The sequence below is a fragment of the Amphiura filiformis genome, chromosome 13, assembly GCF_039555335.1.
Source record: "Amphiura filiformis chromosome 13, Afil_fr2py, whole genome shotgun sequence".
NCBI classification, from domain to species: Eukaryota; Metazoa; Echinodermata; class Ophiuroidea; order Amphilepidida; family Amphiuridae; genus Amphiura; species Amphiura filiformis.
The window spans coordinates 6,339,709-6,364,851 of NC_092640.1; the positions used below are offsets into that span (position 1 = coordinate 6,339,709).

The window sequence follows — 25,143 nt, forward strand, 5'->3', positions numbered from 1 at the left end:
GCACAGTAGTCAAGAAACTCAAAGGGCATTTTGCCAGATATGGATGCCCAACTCAAGTGGTCAGTGACAATGGCCCGCAGTACACAGCAGAAACTTTCAGGAAGTTTGCACACGATTGGGACTTTGAACATTTAACATCTTCCCCAGGCAACAGCCAAGCCAATGGCAAAGCCGAATCCGCTGTCAAGACAGCGAAGCGAATCCTGACCAAGTCTGCAAAAGCAGGAACAGACCAGTATCTTGCTCTCCTCGATCACCGAAACACACCTTCGCAAGGTCTTACAACAAGCCCCGCACAACGTCTGATGAGCCGACGTACGCGAACGCTGCTGCCAACATCTGCCAATCTCCTACAGCCAAGAGTTGTGAATGAGAAAGACAATATCAAGAAAAACAAGACAAACAAGCTGAACATTTCAATAAATCAGCAAAGGATTTGAAACCCTTGGCAACAGGTGACGTTGTCCGTATGAAGCCATTAGTACGCGGCAACAGAACCTGGGAGAAAGCAGTTGTCTCTGAACGTCTGGACGAAAGATCATACCTAGTGGAAACAGAGAAAGGGAGCTACAGGCGCAATAGAGTGCATCTTCGCAAATCGCAAGAAAATCCGCCTCTAGTCATGCCCAAACTGCCACTGAAAAGAAAAAGACTGTTAATGATCACAAAACAACAAAGACAACGACAGACAACACGTTGAAAACAACAGCGAAAGACGACACGTCGAAAACGCATACACAAACAGCGAAAGACGACACGTCGAAAACGCAGACACAAACAGCGAAAGACGACACGTCGAAAACGCATACACAAACAGTGAAAGACGACACGTCGAAAACGCATACACAAACAGCGAAAGACAAGACACCGAGAACGCAAACAGCAAAGGACAATTACTGCACAAGGGCAGGCCGCAGGTTGCGGCCACCGGAACATCTTAAAGACTATGTACAATAAGAGAATAACTGCATGTAGTCAATGAAAGCACATTGACATTTTAAACATTTATGTTTCTAGCACAAATCAAAACAAGAAGTTTTGAAAGTAAACAAGAAGTTTTGAAAGTTATTCAAATGTATCCAAATTCCAAAACAAGAAGTTTTGAGAGTTGTTAAAGTGTATCCAAATTCCAAAACAAGAAGTTTTGAAAGTTGTTAAAATGTATCCAAAACAAGAAGCATTGAGATACATTCTGCCAAGGACTATTTGACTTTACTTAAAAGAAAGCTAAAATTTTGCATAAAATCATGCAAGTGAAATTTTGTTTCCGGCAAAAGTTTCAAGTATTATTGCCAGTCTCACCCAAAAGAAAGTGAGCACTTTTTTTTTATCATTTTTTTTGTTAAAAAAAGGGATGTTATGGTATCGAGTACGATGTTTATGATATCGCCCATGCCTATATTGTATATTCATGTAAGGTCAGAGTTCACGTAATAAAAGGTCTCTTTACGTTACCACAACACGCTACATCACGCTTATTAGCGCTAAAAGTATTGTTAATAACACTAAAACGCTACATGACGCTATATTAGCGCTATTAGCATTATACGCGCTAATTAGGGATGCACGTCACGCTAATTAGTGCTAATAGCGCTAGTTAGCCCCTATATTGCTAATTAGCGAGTATAGCGCGCTAAAGAGCCATTCCCGCACCTTCTACAAGTTTTAATAAATAACATAATTATGTTTGTTCTTTTCCAAAGATTGTGATGCTGATGCCCATACACAAGGACAGGAGTTTGTGTTTAGCATTCCAGATACACCCTGTTATTCTCCATATATTCTATTGACGTCAACACATGCCACTTCTAAAGATGCACTTGTTAATGTATCTATACCTGCTTTCGATTTTAGTAAACTATATGCAGTGGGTATAACTGGTGTTGTCAAAGCTACCCTTCCAAACTCTACATGTGTGCATGCCTCTGGTGTGAATAACCAAACCATCTATGTACATTCTACAAGCCCAATTTCAGTACATGTGTTTAGCTACAATGGTGGTGATGGATTTTTAGCCATACCAACAGGAAGACTTGGGTTAACATATTACATAGCAGCATATCAATCACATGAGTATGAGTTCTGGTTCTCATTTATTGCCATAAGCTCTTTAAACATCACAACTAAAATTGAAATAACTCCAAGACATGAAAGTTCTTACAATGTCACCATTGGTCCTTATGAAACATATCTGGTTAGAGGTAATGATCCTACTGGGACTCGCTTGCATGCTGACCACCCAATTTCAGTTGTGGCTGGCTCTGAATGTTCCCATATTCCCTTTCAACAACATCATACTGATACAAATGTATGTGACCAATTACTTGAACAACTGCCACCAGTTGAAGAACTTGGGCGGACATACTTTGTTGGGCCCTTTAAGGGACGCAATTCAGGCTATGTATGTCGCATTATTGGAGTGAGTGATATCCCAACAAATATTCAAATATCCAACAGAGGCGTTGTACAACTCAACTCTGGAGACATGCATGAGATTAATGTTGCAGACAATACCTTGCTTAGAATTGTATCCGATCAACCAGTCTTGGTGATGCAGTACATGAAATCCTATCACACTGACTACATTGGAGACTCATCAATGGTGTTGGTTACCTCAGTGGACCAATTTTCTACAAACATCAGTTTCCCAGTAGCTGAAATTTCAAAATTTACCTATTATATAAATGTTGCTATTGACTGTATGCGTAAATCCAATTTATTCTTTGACGGAGAGACAATGGAAGACTGGGAATTCTTGAGAAGTGCGGATGGTAGCATGTGCCTGTTACGTAGCCAGACTACACCTGGCTTGCATAGTTTGGGACATCCTGAAAATGCACAATTTTATGCTACAGTTTACGGATACAGACCAGGCAGTCAAGCCACTGCATATGCCTACCCAGCTGGTTTTCATTTGCACAATGTACTAGACAAAGGCAAGTATATTAATTTTTATAATCTGTATGACAGGGTTGAGCAAAATATTAAAAGTCTTCTGTCAAACAATGAAATACGAGGGACAGTCAATATGTTCCCACAACCTTTATTTATCTCCGCTCAAGCATGACTTTGATGACTGTTACTTATGATAAATACAAGTTTGTACTTTTGTATTTCAAAACATACAGCAGTTATTATTAGAGTACTTTGAATTACGTAAAAGCAGTTTTTGGCGGAATGCTCATCTTACCAACGCATCCCACCAAAAACTGCTTTTGTTGCAAACCCCCTTATATCAGTACTTTTTTTGATGATTTTTGAATATTTCTCAAAATTGCTCAAGTGGACGTAAGGGGTTTTGCAACAAAGCTCGTCAATTGTTAACATTGGCGGCAAATTTGAATTGCATTTAAGGAACGTGTAATAAAAAGAAAGGAGAAGTAAGTACCAAAGCAGTTTGCAAGCCCTGTTTTGAGTATGAGGTAATTATGAGTATTCACTTGATAATTGTGAAGAAAGAAATGTATCCATTAAGGGATGTGTAATGGGCAGGAACCTGGCTTGGATTCCAGAGGGATTGTTCCTGTAACAGGCACAGCCACCAGAAAAGGACCAGCACAGATCGCGAGCCAAATAAGTTTGCAGTTCAGAAATTGCATTTTCTTTCACAGCCTTGAAATAAATAGGCAGAGCTGGGAATCGAACCCGGGACCTCCCTTTTATAAAACTCAGTGCGTTACCACTAAGCCAACGGACTATTAGCCGTGAGAAGTTTGATAGTAATCCTTGATATTGCTGAATAGAATAAATCAATACTGATATGCCTATTTATCTAATGTACGATGCTATTCAAAATTAATAGACGTTCCATAGGGCCTATAAACTAGGAATATAATGTGAAATGGCTATCAATCGATCAATCAATCAAGTTTTCAAGTTATCAGCAATCAATAATAAACCGATGAATCATGGAATATTACTAATTACTTACTAATCTACCAAATAAATAAATAAATAAATAAATAAATAAATAAATAAATAAATAAATAAATAAATAAATAAATAAATACATAAATAAATCATCAGTAAATAAATGAATAGGCCTAAATAAATACATAAAGCAGAATGCAGTTAGTATTTTAGTTAGAAAATTCCAAACATTCTATTATAATTTTCTACTATGCACGCAAAGGACCTGTGCTTTTAATATCCGCGCCTAATCAATAGTGGGTATTTCACCATGCTCAACTACCGACTGTATCCCTGTAGGATTATCTACTGACCAGGTGCTAAGGGAACAACCCAAAAGTTCGATGAAGCCCTATAAACGAAAGTCCTTTCGTTAGTGGGGGAGGGGGTCAGAAAGTCAGATTACGTTTGTAAAAAAGTAGCTTTTTAGTTGATCTTTTTTTAAGGATTTAATATATCATTTTCAAATGTTAGTATTTTCCGAAGTACGATATTGACATTTTACAGTGGTTTCTTCAAAATGATTTCAAATCAACACACTACAAAACTATTTCTAAAATGTTATTGTAAAATATTTTTTAAGACCATTATGTTAAAATATTTGCAGGAGATTATCAAAAAATGTTTTTAAATGTTTAATATGAAAACGTTTTTTACCCTTTATATACCCTTTATATAACCCGACATTTAAACGTTTTCTGGCAACCTTTGGCGAATGATGTCGAAAATGTTTTGTGTTTGATACCACATTCTTTTTTATTTGAAAAGTCCCATTTTTTCCGTGCCAAAAAAAGTTAATGAAGAAAAATATTTTAAAATAGAATGCAATATTCGTTTTCTTCCTCAACCTCATCCACCATAGCGACGCTCCCTGTATCCTATATGAATACGGGTTGGAATTTTCGATATTTGTCACTTACGTTATAGGGGAGGGGGGAGGGGGTAGCCTTCTAACGAAAGGACTTTCGTTTATAGGGCTTCATCGAACTTTTGGGTTGTTCCATGAGCAACTCAGTAAAGTGGATGCTTTTACAGTACCCAATCATGTCTACATATCAAGGTCATAGCAGGGCATTTACAAAGAATGGTCAAAGGTCAATGTTTCCAAAGAAGTATAGTATAGATGTTGACGCAAGTTTTCGTGCGGGAAACATAAAAACATACTCGCCAGTCGTGGCCTTTTTACGAGATTCGATACGGCGCTGAAGTCTATAGCTGTTCCAAAATCAGTTCCAGACCCGGTTTCCAGACGCAAATGTTTTAAATATATGGATAAAATCAGCCGCTTCTTTTTTATATATATTAAATTGTGATATTACAATTCATATGTAAACATCTCAAAAGAGTATCTAACCCCCCTTACATAATGACCATTATTCAAAAACGGGTGATTGTATTACCAATCTGTAAAATGCGTTGGAAGTAGAATTCATTTCTGCACATGTTGATACCTCATTTGTAAAAATTGACTAAATATTAACGTCACAGCGTACATTTAAATCAATGTAACCCAAGATTTGAAAGTTTCAGTAAATTGTATTGATTTTGTATTCAGTGTAATGGAAGGAAATCTGTGTAATGATATCTGAGTGTTTTGAAAAGGTCTTGACTTAGCAAAGAGGCATTCATAATTTTCTCGTTTTGTTGGAATTAATTAGAAAATATAATATATGAGGGTCATTCAAAAAGTTCTACCTCCATCATCACATCTTTGTTATCTTATAAGCCAGGCAACTGAAAGTAATCATGGTTTTAAATCTTGGCTACCAAATGTGATATTTGGTTGTTAAAATGTCTTGGTTAAAGTGAATACAGATCTGGTATGTCGGAAACGGTCTGAAAAGGAAGGCTAATTTTGATTAAAAAGGTTGCCAACATCTATGGGGAAATCATTACAGATTTATTTCTAAAAATTATTAAACTGCTTTATTTTTATTCAAATATTTTAATCAGTATCCAATACTTGGAGACCATTAGACCCTTTTCCATAGGTTGCTGACTTCGATTGGGTTAGTACTGGTCGGTTCAAGTCAAGTAAAAGTCAAATGCACAGTTTTTGTATTCTATAATATACAACAGTGGCGTGGCATCCCCCTACAGAAAAGGTCAATTTTGCCGCCCCTTGCAACAAGAGCCCAAAAAGGTTGACCCAATTTTTTCCAGCCTGGATGGCGCTCAAGAATCTAAAAAGTTGGTGGGGGAGGGGGGAGGTTCAAAAACAATTTCACTACAATACACCCCCAATAATACCCACCCCGTCGAGCGATGGCCGTGCTGGCGACCAAAAAGGTATAGCTTCACTAGTTCCGCAACTTTTTAAAACCCTTTCCATAATTTTCCGCGCTTTTTCTATAATAATAATTCTTCCGCCGCCCCTTCTTTTTTGCCGCCCCTGTTTTTATCTCAGGGGCTAGCGCCCCAAAAGCGCCCCACCGAATATCATCTTATTTCCACGACAAGATGCATCAATTGCTCAAAATAGGACGTAATTAAGAATTGTCCTTAAATGTGGTCTAGTCGCAATCTAGCAAATTTCACCAGCATTTGTGTGTCTGTGAACCCTTCGATGTTTTCTTCTCACATAAAACATGTTTCATTTTGTTGTTTTGAACTCACAAGGCATATCAGGGAGCTCAAATATAGCACCAAAATATTTAGCCTGAGTAAGCAGTTGGACAGTCACATCTTGGCTTCAGTTTTTTTTTGCTTCAGTTTTAACTGTTTCCAATGTACCAAATCGTTAATCTGTAGTTGCTTTAACCAACATTTCAGAAGTCATATTTTCATCAAATAACCTTTATTTTGTATGTAGCTTTAACTTAATAGTATAACCATAGGTAATTTCAATTGCCTGGCATGTAAGATAACAATCAGTGGCGTACATTTCTTTTTGACATGGGGGGATGAGGTTGGAAAAATTCTTGAAGATTTATTTTGTCGCCAAAAGGGGCTGGATTAATAGTGAATCCAGCCCCTTTTGGCGACAAAATAAATTTATGGTACAAATGCGCGCGAAACATTTTGGCATAATGAAGCTAAATTGATGAAATATGGTGTAAATGTGGAATAAATGCGCGCGAAGAAGTTGCACTTTGGGGGCTAAAATAGCCAAATATGAGGTTAATTTGGTCAGAAACCCACATACAGGCGTCAACATTGGGGGGATTATTGTATGGATCATCCACCTGGCAAAATATTGGGGGGGGTTATCCCACATCCCTCGGGATCTAAGCCTATGATAACAATAAGAACCCTTAAATACCATTTGACATTTCTTCTGTTAAATGACATTTTAATGACCATATTACTTAACAAAATCATTGGGGTAACTGGATGACAAAAATTGGAGAAGTAGATCTTAAGTTATAAAAATAATATGATAAAAATCATTTTTGTCATATTGCAGGACCTGCTTCAATAGAAGATACAGCTAAAGACTTTGATGATGAGTTGGAAAGGCTTAAACATGTAAGTTTAAAAATAAAAATCACTAAGAGACATTTTTCTTATTCTATGAAAAATCTGTGAAAAATCGTGTGTTGGATTACAGATTTTTCATGGATTTTTCAACCACAGATTTTTGTATCCTAATGAATTGACAAAACAAGTCTTCTATTTCAAAGTGGAAAGCTATATAATGTAGCTGTAGCGCTTCTTGTAACCCGCCATTATAATATAAAATTGGCTGACATGAATCGGGGCGAAAACAGTTGTTTGGAAATATGTGTGACGTTTTAGTTGAAGCATGAAAGTGTAGGTGATATTTATTGTATCTCTACACATTATGATGATAAAAATGATATAAAGATAAAAATTCCTTTAAAAAGGGAATGGGTATTGGCATGATGTGCTGAAATGTAGCCGTTTGGATACAATTTTCTTCTTTAAAACAATTTACATTAGCATAGTAATCAAAGAAAGATTAGAAATGTAAAGCATATCTATTGCAGTGGGAGAGGTGTAAAATCGTACTGCATGGGATGTAATAGGATTGGTTTCAATGTAAAAAGGAATAAAAGCAACATTTTCAGCGTAATGTGAATAAATAGCAAAATTAGCAATCCAAAACGTTGCACCCATGCATTCTGGTCCGGCAAACAACATGTGCTGTATTCCACTTTATGCATGTCCCGGTGAAACAGGTTGCACTAACAACCAGTTTGCCTAATAGGCCACACGTTAATATAAATAACATTAGTTACAAACCACTCCGCACTACCAGTTTTGAAGGGGCGGAAAATATGAATCTTCTCTGCATGCTCTTAGGCTAATAAAAATTCCCTTTAAAAGGGAAGGCCAGCCTCAATGCAGAAGAGGTCTTGTAAATAGTTTGGGTCACCGTGAAAGACATTTTTTAGGATCACGCTTACATCCACGTTACATGACAGTTCACCAAACCATCAATGGTGAGAACATGCACACTGAAACAGCAAAAAGCATTAACTCCTATAACTCCTGTCAACTCTTTAATTCATTACTCCAAATTGTTCTGTATTTTTGTCTTTACTGCTTTTTACCCATGCTTATTATTAAAATCAAGAAATACACTGCAGTTGTTAGTTAATTCGCTATGTAAACTCAACTTACATGCACATTTTATTTTAAAATGATTTTATATTATTTCGCAATGTATAGTTTACTATAAAGTAGATAGTGGCAAGCACATGATAAAGGACTGATCATTCACTACAATCTTCACTTTTAAACTGTATTTTTGAATGTGTTGATTGTTAGTCCGAAACTCCTGCAAAGCTATGGACATGGCATCTTACCTACTCCATTCTGTAATAGTCTGCATTGTGTGTTTTCTCAGTCATTTTGTTGAATGTAATTTTATGAATCAAATAAAAAAGATAGAAAGTGGCCTCACTTTAGTTATGTGTCATTTAACAGTATTTATAATTCATAAAGTAAGACAATAATTTATTTATTTTCTATAAGTGCATGTCAAAATATGGGATATATTGTTCAATATTATAGCTAGCCCCTAAAAACTTTATTTTCCATCGGATTTTTCCCGTTGAAAAGACAACACTGATGTTAAAGATAGCAATAATATCATCAATAACATTTTGAGTCAATTTTATCCATAAAACGATACAGGATAGGATAGATAATTACTTTGACTTCAATGTGGTCCATATAATGAAGATTTTGATTCTACAACATTATTAGATCTGTTATCAACATATCAATTATGCACTCACAGGCAACCAAACATCATGCTATGCTCAGTAGTCCACTTATATGATATGACCTCGTTCCAGTGATCATTCCCCTCTAATTACTAATTGTTGACCATGTCATTTTTTTGATATGCTGATAGCTGAACAAGTTTATGTTTATATGTGTAGGCCTAACCTATGATAACTTTTTAAGTCATAATTAATTCAAACATAACTTTGGCAATACTCAATCGTTTTCGTTCGTTGAAACGGCAAAACATACTTTCTTTTCCTTGCAAATCGAATTAGCAGACATCAAAAACATTTCCACCACAAGAAGTAAAAAAAAATTCATACCAATAGAAGAAGGCTATAATCTTAGCTAATCTTTAGTGTACACAAATCCCATCTCAGAATTAGATACCAGCCCTATGGGCTGGCGAAAAATGGTAATGTCTCGCAAAAGAATTAAACTGAAATTCATTCTCTGATGTTGTTTTCCTTTTCTATGCATCGTTAAGATAATTGTTACGAGTGATAATGTGGAAAATGTGGCCAATGACTTAGCACTCCTGATTGCCATGGCGAATGAGCTTGACGACCAGAATTTGAAAAATATCAGTGAAATTCTAACCAGTATAACCGCCATTAATGACCCATCATCCGAGGTGAGCATACAATTTCTTCTTATGATGAACAATTTGTGAAACATCAAAACCAGGGGGCAAGATGTCCGAAGGGATAGGGGCTTCCCCCTTCTCGTAACCGAGGGAGCTTCCCCTTCTCCTAACCATGCTCATGGAGGGGAATGGCTCCTTTTCCTCTTCTTCATGTTCTTCCCTCTCCTCTCTTTCTCTCTAATCTCAATGATTTTTACAACCGTTTTGACCAACATGATTTCAGTATTGAGATTAGTGGACTGCGCACCACTCTCGAGAGTAATGTGGTGCTTCACGATGGACGTCTTTTTGAAGTGTCTAGTGATGACGTATGTTATGAATTCCAAAAATTAAACATCACTAAATCGGCTGGTCCAGACAAAATAACACCCAAATTGCTCAAATTGTGCGCTGAACAGTTAGCGGACATTTTTGCGATCATGTTCAATTGGTCTTTCAGATCGCAGTCAGTTCCTGACATCTGGAAGCGTTCCTGCATAATCCCCATTCCAAAGAAATCTGTCATCTCTTGTATGAATGATCTTAGGTCTGTCGCGTTAAAATCAATTCAGATGAAAGTCTGTGAAAGATTATTTAAGAAAACATTGTTCGACTATCATGACTATGTTCAAGACAACATTGATCCTCTGCAGTTTGCCTACAGAAGTAATCGTAGTTGTTCTGATGCCATTTTGTTCTTGTTGGAGAAAATGTATCATCATTGCGAAGGTACTGCTAGGTTTGGCAACACAGTCAGGACAATGTATTTTGACTTTTCGTCCGCTTTTAATACCATTCAACCGCACTTGCTGATTCAAAAAATAATGGACAGTAGTAACGTGCCTAGACCCTAGTTCTTTTATGGCCTGGATTTTAAATTACTTAACCAATCGCTCTCAATATGTCAGACTTACGTCCAACGGTACATTGTCTCAGATGCTTACATCTAATACTGGTGCCCCCTCCCCCCCAGGGTACAGGTTTAGCACCATTCTTATGCACTATTTAGTTTACACGTCCGATTTCAGATCGAATGACCCGACATGTCCTGTTATTAAATTTGCGGACGATAGTGTCATGATTGGGCTAATTGCCGATGATGATGATGATACTGTTTACCAACAACAGCTTGTTCGGTTTGTCGACTACTGTGATGCCAACTACAGTACTTAGAGCTAAATGTCTCCAAAACAAAGGAAATGGTTATTGACTTAAAAACCTCTAAAAGTCGTTCTCCCGTTGCCTTAAAGTAGGTAACCTAGGCAAACCTTAGTTAACACATTTCAATGATTTACTAGTCAGCGAATTCGCCGAGACCGGGGCCCCAACACAATGCATATTTACATAGAAATTTGAATTTTTTTCGAGAATAGGTGGGTGAAGGAAACCTACATTAATATGTTTTCTATACTTCACTTGACCCAAATATATGATTTTTTATGGTGATAATCAAGTCGCACATGGAATTTTAGAGGATTTTGATAGCAGTTCCATTAAAAAAGCTGCCATCGCCATGAGACTAAGATCTAGAAACACCCCGAAATGCCGTTTTGGGGAATTTTGCTAGCTGAATCTTTTTGATGAAAGTCAATCTTTGACAAGATGTAACTTTGCTACGGAAAGTGCTATGAAAAAAAAGGTTTTCAGTTTTGGCTTAGTTTACTCAAGGGCTTTAATTTGATATATAAAACGATGCAATTTGATGGCAAATTTGAATTCACCTAGGATACCTACTTAAAGGGAAGTAACGTAGAGCGTGTGTCATCATACAAGTACCTTGGCATAGGTGACAAACTGAAGTTACTGAACTGCATATACATGTTGATCACATGGTTAAAAATCTATCTCATGTATTGTTTCAGGAAACTGCCATTTTTCATGTCAATTCTCGTATCCTCGATTTGTTTTATGATCCAGTAGTAGCAAGTGTTTGGCGATATTGTTTACTTTGTTGGGGAGGGAACATTACCATAGGGGACAGACAGAGGGTGGAAAGTGTAATTAAAGTAGCTATAGTATAATCATAGGCTCACCACGACAGGATTTCGAGACAGTGTACACTGATCTTTTGTTGAAGTAGCTCACCGATGTGATGGAGGATCCCCAACATCCACTCCACCATCGTTTGTCATATCATCATTACTCAAAAACTGGTCGTATGCAACTGCCGCGTGCAAATACAGACAGGTACCTGAACTCATTTGTCCCTCGAACTATTTTTTATCATAACTCCAACCGTTGTTAATTTATGTTTTCATACCATTTCTAGGGAGTGCCTTTGAATTTCATTTTGCTTATAATACCTGTTTTTTGTATTATGCTTGTTCTCTAATGTAGTTTATTTATGATCTCTTGTGCATGTAATTTCCAGAAATGGATTAATAAAGTTTAACTTGATTTGACTTTCACCTCCTGTTTCTCTCTCCCTCTTCTATTTCGTCCTTTTACCGTTTTTTCTTGCAAATCATGGGGTGCAGCGCCGCCCTGTATGCACTTACATGTAGGTCGTGACCCTAAGTGCACAAACCCATAGTGATAGTGAAGGGCGATTATCTTAACCATGCATTTACCCAATCTTTATTTTAGTTGATTTATGAATATTATTGCTAGCAACGTCAGCCTGTTTATTGATATTCTACTTTTAACTTTGTTTCACTACTAGGTGACACATTCTGTTGTGATAACTGTTGACAATATTCTTAATTCTTACGTGGAGACGGAAGATTCAAGCTCAGACCTTTCTGTTCCTAACGCACCCAATCAGGTCCATAGAGCTTTAGAAAGACAGATTACTGCTGTGCAATCACAACCAGGAAATACCACCATCGAAGCAAAGCATGTGTCTATCCATGCTGTCAAAGCTTCACCAGACTCCATTGGAAATGGAAAAATTGTCTTTGAAGCAGTTGCTACAGGAGATGTTACAACGCCTATCAAAACTAGCGTCAGGTTGTCGACTGGAGAGCCACATAAACCCGAAACTGAGGCTGCTATTTCCTTCCAACTTCCACGAGAGATAATAGATGATGCAATTGAAGAAGATATGAAAAATAACAACAACATAGGTAATAAGAAACTGTCCCTTTTTTATGAGGTTTGCCTACTAACTCAATTTTTCATTATGAAATATATACAATACATACTGTTGCCGATTAATATTTGAAAATTTACAAAAAATATTTCATTATATAAAATTGTTTTCGATTCATCAAAGGTAACCAAACCGTCGCAGTTAGTTTCCTACTATACCAAAATGCAACATTGTTTCCATCAACAATCTTGGAAAACGAAACTAAGAATGCACATGGTTCGTATCTCCGAGTTGTTGCAAGTCACATTATTTCCGCTACTATAGAAGGAATCTCAGTGTCTGAATTGTCTCCAGCTTATCCAGTAGAGTTGTACTTTAATATTGATAAGGTAAGATGATTTCATCAGAGGTGTAAGCTTAAACATGTTGAAAGTAATTTAAATTGAACTTCAACACTACTTGTTTATTTCGCTTACCGGGAGCGCTTTTGAGGAACTTCCTCGTTATCAGTAGATGTCGTTAGCTCTGATGTTTTTCTTGGAAACTGCTAGAGACCAACCTGATCAGATGACGTCGCACTAGATCTAGTTCTAATGCCTGTGTCTCAACATTGCAATGAAGATCCTTGCTTTTTGATCTGGATAGCTTCCAGGACCCTCCTGGGAAAGCCTTTTGTGTCTGTTTCTCACCCTTTTATCTGATACATGTAACTCATTTGTATTTAAATTGGTATACTCCTAAAGTAAAACAAGGTATTTGCTGAAATCAATACATTATATACTATGTTTTACTTTGGATCTTCCACATGGGGAGTCTGATTTTCATGGAATTACATCACACACAGCGTCGACAACAGGTAAATGATTATTTTTTCCTTGAAATGAATCACGTCCTAATATTCCGTTGGTGCGCGACGGGCGATTAGTATTTTACCAAAATTATAAAGTAGCTCGCTTTTCCGAACGCAAAAAAAGGAGTCCTATCTGATTGGCTAGAAACCGATCGCGAGATCGCTCAGTCAAGTAGTACAAACTCAGATGTAGAGATGTATTCAATTCCATTTAAATCAATATTCTATTATTGACGCAGATAAAGAAAGTTGTATAGTGTTTCTATATGCTCCATTGTATTTAATATTCTATAGCCAGAGAAATAAGTGCTGTACTGTACAGCATGCATGTCTCAGCTGAATGTGCTATGCATGTTCTTTTGATATTTCTATATTCTCAAACAGTTGAATATATCACATTATTATTGGTTTATTTAAAAACATTTTGGTGAAAATGCAGTTAAATATATGTGTTGAAAGATAACAGCAATGCAATCGCAGCTGAGTGTATTGAACTTCCAGTTAGTGTATTGAAAACAAAACCTGAGTTTTACCTGACAACAAATCGAATTTTCTTGTAATGGCAACGGCATATTGGGTACTGAGCATGCGCAGATCGTAAAAACGCGTATGAGTGGAAACGCTGCGGTATCTCATATCGTTCAAGTGATATGCTTAGCCTGAGTCGCTCGGCCTATCTTGAACAAAATCGCCATGCGTAGCTCTTGAAGAACGAATGGATTCGCCGTACTATCACGGCAATTTAATTTTTTACACGAAGATATAGGGATGATGACGCTGTGGCACATTAAACCCCTCTCGGGTTGAAAAATTTATGACCTCCCCCCTACACAGACTCAAGACAAATTATTCTAAGACGCGGAGCACGCAAAAGAAAGTGTATGGAGCGTATTAAAATTTGGATCGAAAGTAAAGAAGGCACAAAAATTTAGTATTATATAACTAAAAATCATCAGTTGATTGTAAGTTAAAATTTTGAGTCACCAGTCCTTAATAATTCTATAACCCCATATTTTTGTGTAAAAATTATAGCCCCTATTTTTGGTCTAAAATTCAATGAACCGCCCCCATATTCATGACCCCCCCATTCCGAAAAAATGACAGCCCCTTAGGTACTGTAGTTTTGTCAAAATCCGTGATTTTGAATATAATTATTAATTATTACGACAAATATATGTCGATCGCGTATGCGATGTTCATGTATGTACGTATATGTACGTATGTACGTATGTATGTACGTATATGGCGTGCATGATGTTCACACCCCCACACACACCCCCACACACCCCCACACACACACCCATCAAAGGGCCGTGCCGTAGCGGGATGGTCGGTGGAGTGATACGCATTAGCGACATTGGCGCTGGTAGTAAATTCCAATTTTCTTTGCCTTACCTCAGGTGTTCGGCTCAAAATTTATGAAAGGGGACATATCTGACAGTAAAAGCTAGCATTGTTTGGAAAAGAATGACTTACCTATCTTTTATGGAAATGTTACAATATGGCTTTAACCAACCCTTTTTGAAACTCACTCTCCCTCTGTGGAGGATTCAAGTTGAATCTTCTCTGAGAGAGTGTATGAAATTCAAATGGAACTGCTGCATTCCTTTTGAAATTCACTCCCCAAAATAATCTTCCATAGGGAGAGTTTTTGATTTTAGACTTTCTCTCATTCTGCTTATGATGATATTGCAGGAGCCTGGTGAGAAGATAGACAATATTCAGTGTGTTTATTGGGATATCACTGCTAGTAACGGTCTTGGAGATTGGTCCGATACAGGGTGTCAGCTTCAAAACAGTTCAACAGGTGGTCAAGTGATTTGCCATTGTAATCATCTTACCAGCTTTGCTGTTCTTACGGTGAGTCTTCAAATACCAAGGGTAGTTTGAGATATGGTCAACATGTAGCGTTCCTGGAGACTAGTATACGGCAGCTATTTATACTAAAAGTCACAAACTCATGCTTTGCAATATTATCTTTGTTACACCTAAAACATTTAACATTGTAGTATTCTAATAAACTATTTTTGTGGTTTTGTTTTTTGCAAGTTAGTTCTGATGGTCTGTGTTTGGACCACTGTGTACGGTCTACATAATCGGAGGGCAGTATTCAAACCTGTTCAAATTCAGCTAAATGCCAGCATAGCCCATCATTTTTCTGTGTAATTTTGCATTGTGACAAACACTGTGTTTTTGGTTCTCCTTAGAACAATGTTTAGCTGAAATTATTAGCTCTAATCTTTGTTTTTCTTCTACCATGTTAATGTTTTATTGTGGAGGTAAATTACTGATGCATTTGTGGCAAGTGCAGAGTGCGCGTAATTAAGCCTGCAGACTTTTTACTTCCATTTAAAAGCCCGAATACCATACCCACTTCTAGTTGATTTGGCCTATAATTGGCTAATATATATTATTCGGTTTTGTTAATGCGCAATGTCCCAATGGGTCAAAAACCTCAATTCCGTGACCACTCTCTGGCTAGTAAGGTTTGACGATTGATTCGACTTCTTTGTGGACCATTTAGAAAAAAAATAGCCCCATGTCCCTTGCGAAAATCCCGGCATTTTTCGCTAGAGGCCAAATCCAAGATAAGGCAGTTTAAACCCCAGATAAGGGACATGAACCCAGATAAGGCCGAAATGACACACTTGTGCTTCTGCTCTCATTCAAAAATTACATTTACGCTCTACCAAATGCGGCCATCTTGGATTTCTGGGCAAAAATTATGTTATAACGTCAAATATTCGGATTTCTTGGGGTCGATTTACCCGAAAAAGTGTCTTTGTACACGATTGTAGGTACTCTGGTTCAAAACTTAGTTTTATATAACTAAAAATCATCAGTTGTGCACACATTTTGATTGTAAGTTAAAATTTTGAGTCACCAGCCCTTAATAATTCTATAACCCCCATATTTTTGGTGTAAAAATTATAACCCCCTATTTTTGGTCTAAAAATTCAATGAACCCCTCTATATTCATGATCATGACCCCCCCCCTTCCGAAGAAAAAGTTTCGTCAAAATCCGAGATTTTGAATATAAATATTAATTATTATGACAAATATATGTCGAGCAGGACTTTCACAGACACACACCCCCACACCCACACACACACTGATGGCACTATTTATCTAAAATCATGTTTTCATCTTTACAAGGGGTAGACATTGGCATAATGCCATTAAAACATCAGATAAACAAATGGCAACAAAATAGTCAAAAAACTTTTTATCGTGAAATGTCAGGAATAACTTATATAATATTATTTGGCTAAATTAAATTTAAAATAATATGTAAATAGCGATCTCAATTTCCCCACAAATATACAGTTTATAGAATAAAAAATTGTATGATTTTGATATTTTCAGGATCGATTTCAGGAAAGTTTTTACGGATTGGACGTGTTCAGTAAATTTGGGTGTGGGATTTCCATCGCCTGCCTTGTAGTCACACTTTTCATATACTTATCCAGCAGGTATGTTCAAAGTAGAGTAAACATGATAAATGGATTACGTAAAAGATACGAAGAGTTGGATGCAAAAGCTGATAAATGCCATTTTCAAATTTTTGAGTTAAGGCCACCAACATCTGTCCTTTAAATGATAGCTTCAAATTGACGCCCTACTTTAAAAATTTGAAGTTAAGTTTTTGAAAACTATGATCAAAATTAGCACACATATTTTGCATTGTTTTCTTTGTATTTGACCATTTTCATTTCCCTGGATATCGGGTTTTGCATCTGATTTATTTAGACAACAATAACTGCGCACCATCTATTTTGGGGTCATTGTGTGAAATCGGAGGTTTTTGCTTTGGGCCGAGGTATTTTGCTGAGGGAGGAAAAATACCGAGCCCAAAACAAAATCAAAGAAGATGGTACAAAGTTATATATTATTGTCATTCATTACCGTCGCATCTAATATTTTGAACAAATCAAAATGGCATTTTATGTTATGTTTATGTTATTCCATAAAATGATGTTAAGTATAAACAATCTTAATTATTGTTATTACATACCCTACAAAAAAGTCGACCAGACGAACAAGAGCTACCAATCGCGGAAGCTCGACAGCATCGCGGGGCGTTGCCATTACGCTTAGCGTATACCGCGCGCAGAAGTCATTGTAGTGCGTTTCGGTGTGTTCCAGGAGTCATTATGAGTTATTAATAATGCGGTCAGGCAATAAATCTCTTTTGATTGGATCGTACTTGTTGTGTATATTCACTCCTCTTTTATTTGCTAAATAAAATTTGGGGTCTAATGTGGATTTATTATATAAATGATAAAAACATCGACGTGTATACAAGAAAAATGGTAGGCTCCATATACTGACCCACATGTATTATACGAGTAGTGCACTTGCAGCTCGGCGAGTAAAAATCGATATAATGTATTGTGCATGTATAGAGGCTCATTTATTGTCGGATTTCTGTATGTAGAACACGCAGTTATCAACAATTGAGCGCTATTAATACAAATTAATGTTTTTAAGCAAATAAAATTCCAAAATATGGTACGTTATCTGTCTTTGCTTGTCACGTGGTAAGCCTATGTTGAAGTTGCGATTACATGTTCAAATACGTTTCAAGATGTTTACTGTGACGTGCCCTGAGTAATTTTGTTTGATTATTTATCTTTGTTTACAAAATTATATGAGCGATGACATTTTGGGTGAATTGAATCATATCATATTTGGAATATTTGGAAAAAACCACGAGATTGTAAAGTGAAGATGATATCATATGCGATTCCCCTCAGGAAGTGATGTAATGAGAAAGGTTAATGTTATAAGTAAGGCTTGGGGATTTCCAAGATCACATTTGGCTATTAATATTTGGGATTTCCCAGTGCTTCGTATATACGAGAATGTAAACATAATTCTTCACAGTTTATAGTGTTGATCTGGGCTAGCTAGCCAATGTGCTTTGAGTCCAATTCCTTTAATGAAAGGAAATTGCGAACCAGAAATATTTTATGTAGTCAATGTACTACTGTTTGCCAGTGTTGTCGGAGAAGATCTAGAATATATATAAGTGGAGATAACTGCATCACAGTCCTGCTTCCTGAAGATATTGTGTGAAAGGTGGAAATAGCACAATTTTTGGAGAAGGCAGCGCAAGGAGATACGTTTTTGGAGAAAGCAACGCCATTTTTGTGTGAGGATTTTAATCGCAAGGATATTTATCAATGCAAGTGTACAATGGACTTCGCTGATTTTCGCAGGACAAGTGAATACGGATATACATCAGCCGTCCAGAACATTGCAAGAACTCTAGGTTACCATCAAGAAGAAGAATGCTGGCTAAGTACTAATAAGTTCAAAGAATAATTATATTTGATTATTTTTGTATGTGCATTTGTTGTTATATATTGCACCAATCATATCTTACTTTCAATTAAAGACTTAGATTTTGTTAGCTTAATCAAACAGTGTATTTGGTCCTGTGTCACATCCTGGGGTACCTTTGTGTTACATAGTAAAAAAATGAAATGTTTCAAACATTTTACCAACACGTCTCACGTCTGAAGTGGTTCATCCTCCTGAGCATTTTGACACCTTTTTCTTTTATGGAAATCGGTTAAAAATGAGAGAGTGCGGGCAAAAACAATCACAAAGTAGGTGGGATTTAACCCCACCTCTTTTTTCCACATTTACAATCATTCGGAGCAAGTATTAGTCTTTTAAATGACCGTCTGTATTTATTTACTTGGTTTAGATGTCTGGGAGTTCATTTACACATTTTTTTACTAGATTCAAATTGACGATACGAATCCCTCCTCCTCCTAATCCTCAACCACCCTTGGCACATTTCATGCTAAACGTCATAAGAAAATAATTAAAAATTATTTTAAAACAGGTTAAAAACATGAGTAATATAGAATAAATTAGCCTCAATTTAAGACCTTATTGAATCTTCTAAGTGAAGGAATACTCAAGAGACAGTGTTTTGAAATCCAAGCTGCACATCAAAATGTAACAAAACCACCTTTTTGGGTACCCAGTATATGACACAGGATCATTTGTGTTGTGCGTTCGTGTGAATTTGGGTAAGGCCATCTTAATTAAATCCTGTGTCTCAAAGCTGCCGCGCGCGTTAGTAAAATCATGCGCGTAGTGGTCTTTGAAAATCAAGAAATTCATTTTTTTTTTATCTCTTTTTATTATTTTTTTAACAAAAGGCGTTAATAAAACTTTGATTTCAAGTTTTCGATTTTTCGCAAACTTTGGACACGAAAATAATAAAAGAGAAGAATAATATTTTGTAGCAGTGACTTTTTTGTCTGCTATTACAACATTTGGATATTTTTTGCACAAAATGCTTGTCCGAAATCCTGTACTGACACATAAAAAAATTTAAATTAAAAAAAAAAAATACAGTAAAAAACACCGCATTCCGCATTAGGGTTTCAATTTCGCATAAGCTTTGAGACACAGGATTTAATTAAGATGGCCTAAAAGGTGATTTTGGCCTTAAGCCAGTACGACTCGTAACATTACCAACAAATCAGGTAGTCGAGCGGTCTAAGGCGCTAGGCTCATTCAGAATCCATGATAGCGAGGCGGCGTGAGTTCGAGCACCACCTCTGCCGAACTTAATTTACATTTTTTAAATTTTATAATTACGATTATTTATAGGGAAATGTGGCTGGGAGACTATGTATGGCGTTGGGAGAAGTGGTGTATATTCATGAGGTTATGAATATAATGTAAAATATTATTCTGCCAATTTTGCCACTATAGCTACGACCGGTGTTAATTTAACGAGTTGCTTATTGAGCATACAGTAGTCCAAGCTGTTCAGAATCAGATGTATTATCATTTTTGTTTTAAATTGGTCAATTTTTTCTCAAAGAAATTCCCGCTGATTTCAAAATGTTGACTACCAACCATAACATTTTTGCAGAAACTGAACCTGCATGTGCATTCCTTGGGCTCACGCCTCAAGTTCATAATAATTGGTCACCATCTGTCACGTGTACAGGAAGTCATGTGTAATTGGAACTTAAAACTTAAGTCCACTAATATGACTAAAGTAGGAACCGTTCATAAAATATGTCCTGACATGATGCTAAATTCAAAGTGAATATGATCTGCACCAGTCATGTGATCGTTCCTTGTCTCATAGTAGTTTCACTTTGTTTTTTCCTTGCAGAAACTTGCGTATGAAACTACCTCAACGTATTTTTATTAGTTTTTGTTCATCATTACTATCGCTGTACATTGTCTTCATTATTGGCATTGAACGAACAAAATCATCAACTGGATGCGTAATTGTGTCTGTGTTGTTGCATTACTTCACGTTAACGACAACTTTATGGATGGGTGTTGAAGGTTTTCTGTACTACATGAATTTTATCAAAGTCGACGCCATCGGAAGAGCTACCATGCATATTTCGAAGATGATGTTAAAAGCATCAATAATGGCATGGGGTAAGTCATTCTAAATTAGCGTTCCCTTATGATTTAGGTGTTTCATATGTTGACACAGTCCTGGGGCCACTCAGTAAATGTAAGCATCTGTGTGAATAAAAACGCGGATTCATGGGGTGGTTTTGAAAAAGCAAAAAACAGATCCGTGCTAAGTGTCTCACCTGATTTCATTAAAAAAGGGTGTTTTTATTTAGTAGCATGGTGGCTTTGGGTAGTTTTTAACTTGCTTGCCAGCGTTGGACTATGATAATACACTGAATACAGACAAGGGGCAGTCTTCAGCAAACGGCTCTTTTCAGAGCCACCAAAAATTACACAATCAGCAGATAGGCGAGATCTGCTTGTTTCTGTAGACAAGGGGCAGTCTTCAGCAAACGGCTCTTTTCAGAGCCACCAAAACCTTTATATTAGCAGATAGGCGAGATCTGCTTGTTCTCTGTTGACAAATGGCAGTCTTCAGTGAACGAGTCTTTTCAGAGTCATCAGTAGACAAGGGGCGGTCTACATGTCTCATTCTTAGGTACTTTGTCCTGAAGAAGTCAGAGCTACTCCTGACGAAAGCTTGACAGTTCAAAACTTGCCCGAATTGTTATGAATTCCCGTCGTAAAAGCCTATCCCACAATTCACTCAATCTTATAAGGACTTTGTAATTCCATTATCGTTGTTTTTTTTTTTTGGGGGGGGGGGATTTAGAAATTTGGCTAATTAGTCCTGGTTATAAGGGTGTTTTTGTATGTATAACATAGGTCTATTCGTTTAAAGCCATTATGTATGATCTTATGATATGAAATTGTTTTTTTTTTCAAACCTGATTTTTTACATATGTCCCAACTTGCACCTAAATTGAACCAGCTAAATTTGTTGTGTTTGTGGGTCAACAGACTATAAAGTTCGACATAAAGTCATAAAACATAATTATCACTTTATGTCCTCCCATAGAACTGCATGTTAAACGGCCAAAATAACCACTAGGGTTTCTTTTGCTGTACCTTGTTATTTCAGCTCAAAATGGATAGAAACCCTTCCCAACAATTATTATTAGTATTATTTCAGCATTTTGAGTATAAAATAACAAATTTAAAATTTGAAGGAAATCGTACATTAAGGCTTTAATGTCAATTTTGTGAACTTGTGCTTAGGCGACAAAAAAAAAAACATTCTATGGGCCCGACCGACCCAGAATATGCCTGTTGGAGTTTTTTATCTTGCTAAAATCATGTACAACCAGCTGTTTTGGGACCAAAATTTATTAATTTTTGCTGAGCATTTAAAAAAAAATATGTTTGCAAAAAAATCTTTAGATTTTAGTCAAATATTAGGGTAATTTTAGCCTCCAGAAAAAAAAGACCCGACCGACAGACCCTACTTGAAAAGTCCGTCCGCCCATGAAATGATTTTGAAAAGTTTAAACGGGCATAAGAAATCGCAACCACTAAAGTGTCTCTCCCCTAACCGCCCCTTGATTGCAAAAGGCTGCTTTATCATGTTTTAATTTTTCAACTATCACAGGAGTACCAGCGGCTATCGTTTTGGTTGTGGGCATAGCTGATATTAATCAGTATCGCAACACAGAACAGTAAGTACACAGATTTCTTGGAAAAGAATAAGCTTTGATTGTTTTTGATAAAAGTAGATAAATTTGTTGCGATCTTTGAAGTGTCATAAAATGATTTTCCGATTCTAAATTATCCAAATGGTTCAGGAGATTAGCGGTCATATCAGCATTTATACAGGCATTCCAGTGGCACTCTGCTCCGTAACCCATATGCACTGTGCTCTCTCCATGTTAAAAGTTATTATATTTTCTCATGGCTTTAGTTGTAATTTTATATCATTCGTGTATTTTTGGTATTTTTTCTTTGTATATCCTACCTTTTTAAAGGTCTATCTGATGTATTTTTAGAAATAAGAAAGCATGATTTATAGTTTGATCAGCTCTTAATAATAGGCGGGAAATGTTAGGCTTTTATCACTACGCCGAAAAGTAGACCCACGTCTGGTCTGTCACAAGACAATTCACCTTTTGGGTAAATCCCATAAGCCTTTGCGAGTACACCTGAGAATTTGTCATTTGACGTCACGCCGACTTGCATGAAGCGCAGTAACGATGTTCGATAAACGATGTGCGCATTGGCGCAGATCGGCGTGACGTCAAATGACGAGGTCTCAGGTGTACTCGCAAAGGGTTATGGGATTTACCGAAAAGGTGAATTCTCAAAATAAAATATTTTGATATTAATCCGCGATGTTATAAGGCCCGCCGATTACGAGCTGATCAAAGTATAATATTGATGTTAATCGATATAATAATATTTTATTATGATTATGATACGGAAAAACAGTGGCATGATCGACGGGAATTATATAAATAAACATTATATAGTATGATTATGATGATTGTTATGTTTTCAATTCTTTACAGTTGCTTCATTCGCATTGACTACGCTTTTTACTTCACCCATGTCCTGCTTTTAGGACTAACCCTAGTATACAATGTGTATGTCTTTGTGCGTGTGATGTACCAACTTACTTATGGGAGAATACCCAGCAGTGCAAATCAGAGCAAACGGGAGGAGATGAAGAAGAGCGTTATAAGAGCTTTTATGCTAATTTGTCTCCTTGGATTGACGTGGATATTTGGTCTCTTTTCCCTCATCCACCAGGATGCAGCTGTTGTCTTCCAGATTCTTTTCTGTATATGTAGTTCTCTTCAAGGGTCTGTTATCTTTGTTATGTACTGTGTGATTAACGAAGACGTTAAAATTATCGTGAAATCATGGTTTTCTTGCCAAGACAGGACCATTACCGTACAAGCACCAGGTTTTTAAAGTAGTGAAAACAATGATAAGGCCGAAAAATTGTTGCGTTGCCCTCAGCGACCGACCCTAAATCCTGAATAATCTGGGTCGCATTTTTTTTTTTTGAATGACGATTTTTCACGTTTGTTTGATGCAGATAGAATTGGCTTCATTATTAACTAAATGCAAACTATAGATGGCGCTATTTATCCTAAATCATATATCTTTATTAGCTGGAATAGGTGAAACAAACAACAAGGAAATTTTATAAACATATTTCATCAAACAATAAAAGGAATTATCTGTATTAAAAGCTAATTTCCAGTAACTAAATAGCGCCACCAATTTTGTCATTAATAGATACATTTATATATCCGAAAAAGCTAGAAAAATGCTATAAAGGTGAATAATTTTGTAAAAGAGGGAAATCGAAGTTGAGAATGACTCAAAATCATCTGTATACACTAGCATGATATCACATTTAACTGTTTAAGCCTAAAATTTGGTTGCACATGATGTTTTGTTTGAAAAACTAATAAATGATCCCATCAAACAACCGTGTTTTACATATACTTCAAAAAATCAATGTTTTTCACTTCAAATTAATATTTTATTGAAAGACTAGTCTTGAATTGATTATCTAACAAGTATCCATCAGTAAAAATTGACAAATGTCCCTAACGGAAGAAGCAGTATTTAATATTTAGTGGGGATTTTTAAAAACTGAATGCTTGAAAAAAAAAGATAATCGACCGACCGACCCAAATTTTCCATTTTTTCACACTTGAGGGCAACATAACATGGGGGGGGCTAAGACAGGAACACTTATTTTAAAAGTTACAATGAAGCTGAAGTAGGTTCATCTGAACTGTAACATTTCATTATTTTTATGAATTTCTAAGTCTTTTAGCATCGAATTAATTTAATAATTATATGATTTGGGTCAAATTTCAAATTGGTTATTCTTTGCCATATAGTATATAAATATTATTAGTAACAATTGTCAGGAATGTTTTTGGGTGAAACTGAGGTAAAATGCAAGAATACTCACTATCTTAGCCACTTAATTGTGGTAATCTATGGGGGATTTAAGGTTGTAATTATGTACATTCAGTACCCCTGTTACCGAATTTCAAAAGTTGACAACCAATTGCGCATAACATATCAGTTGCATCACATACGGTTCTCTTTAGTATTTTACTTAAAAGTACTTAGGAGTCACATTCAGTTTGTCTGGATCATGATTCAAATCACAAGAGTATTTCAGTATATAGGCTAAGAAACCCATTTTAGTGTTA

The 25,143-nt window shown here is 36.4% G+C and overlaps 1 protein-coding gene across 1 annotated transcript; it reads left to right on the top strand.

The window, feature by feature from the left end:
* Nucleotides 1-469: 469 nt before the first annotated feature.
* LOC140167376 (adhesion G-protein coupled receptor G7-like) lies at nt 470-24,155 on the top strand. The gene is made up of 11 exons (XM_072190682.1): nt 470-695; nt 1,704-2,936; nt 7,316-7,377; nt 9,596-9,742; nt 12,396-12,798; nt 12,948-13,153; nt 15,310-15,474; nt 16,982-17,088; nt 20,769-21,046; nt 22,557-22,623; nt 23,470-24,155. Exons 1-11 carry the CDS (start codon nt 470-472, stop codon nt 23,873-23,875), a joined length of 3,300 nt encoding a protein of 1,099 aa, XP_072046783.1. The 3' UTR covers nt 23,876-24,155.
* Nucleotides 24,156-25,143: the final 988 nt, after the last annotated feature.

Bases quoted from the DNA above. Each gene is read 5' to 3' on its own strand.
- LOC140167376 (XM_072190682.1), top strand. From the start codon at position 470: ATGAAGCCATTAGTACGCGGCAACAGAACCTGGGAGAAAGCAGTTGTC. The intron at 7,378-9,595 runs GTAAGTTTAAAA...TGCATCGTTAAG, and splicing joins AGTTGGAAAGGCTTAAACAT to ATAATTGTTACGAGTGATAA. The intron at 9,743-12,395 runs GTGAGCATACAA...TTTCACTACTAG, and splicing joins TTAATGACCCATCATCCGAG to GTGACACATTCTGTTGTGAT.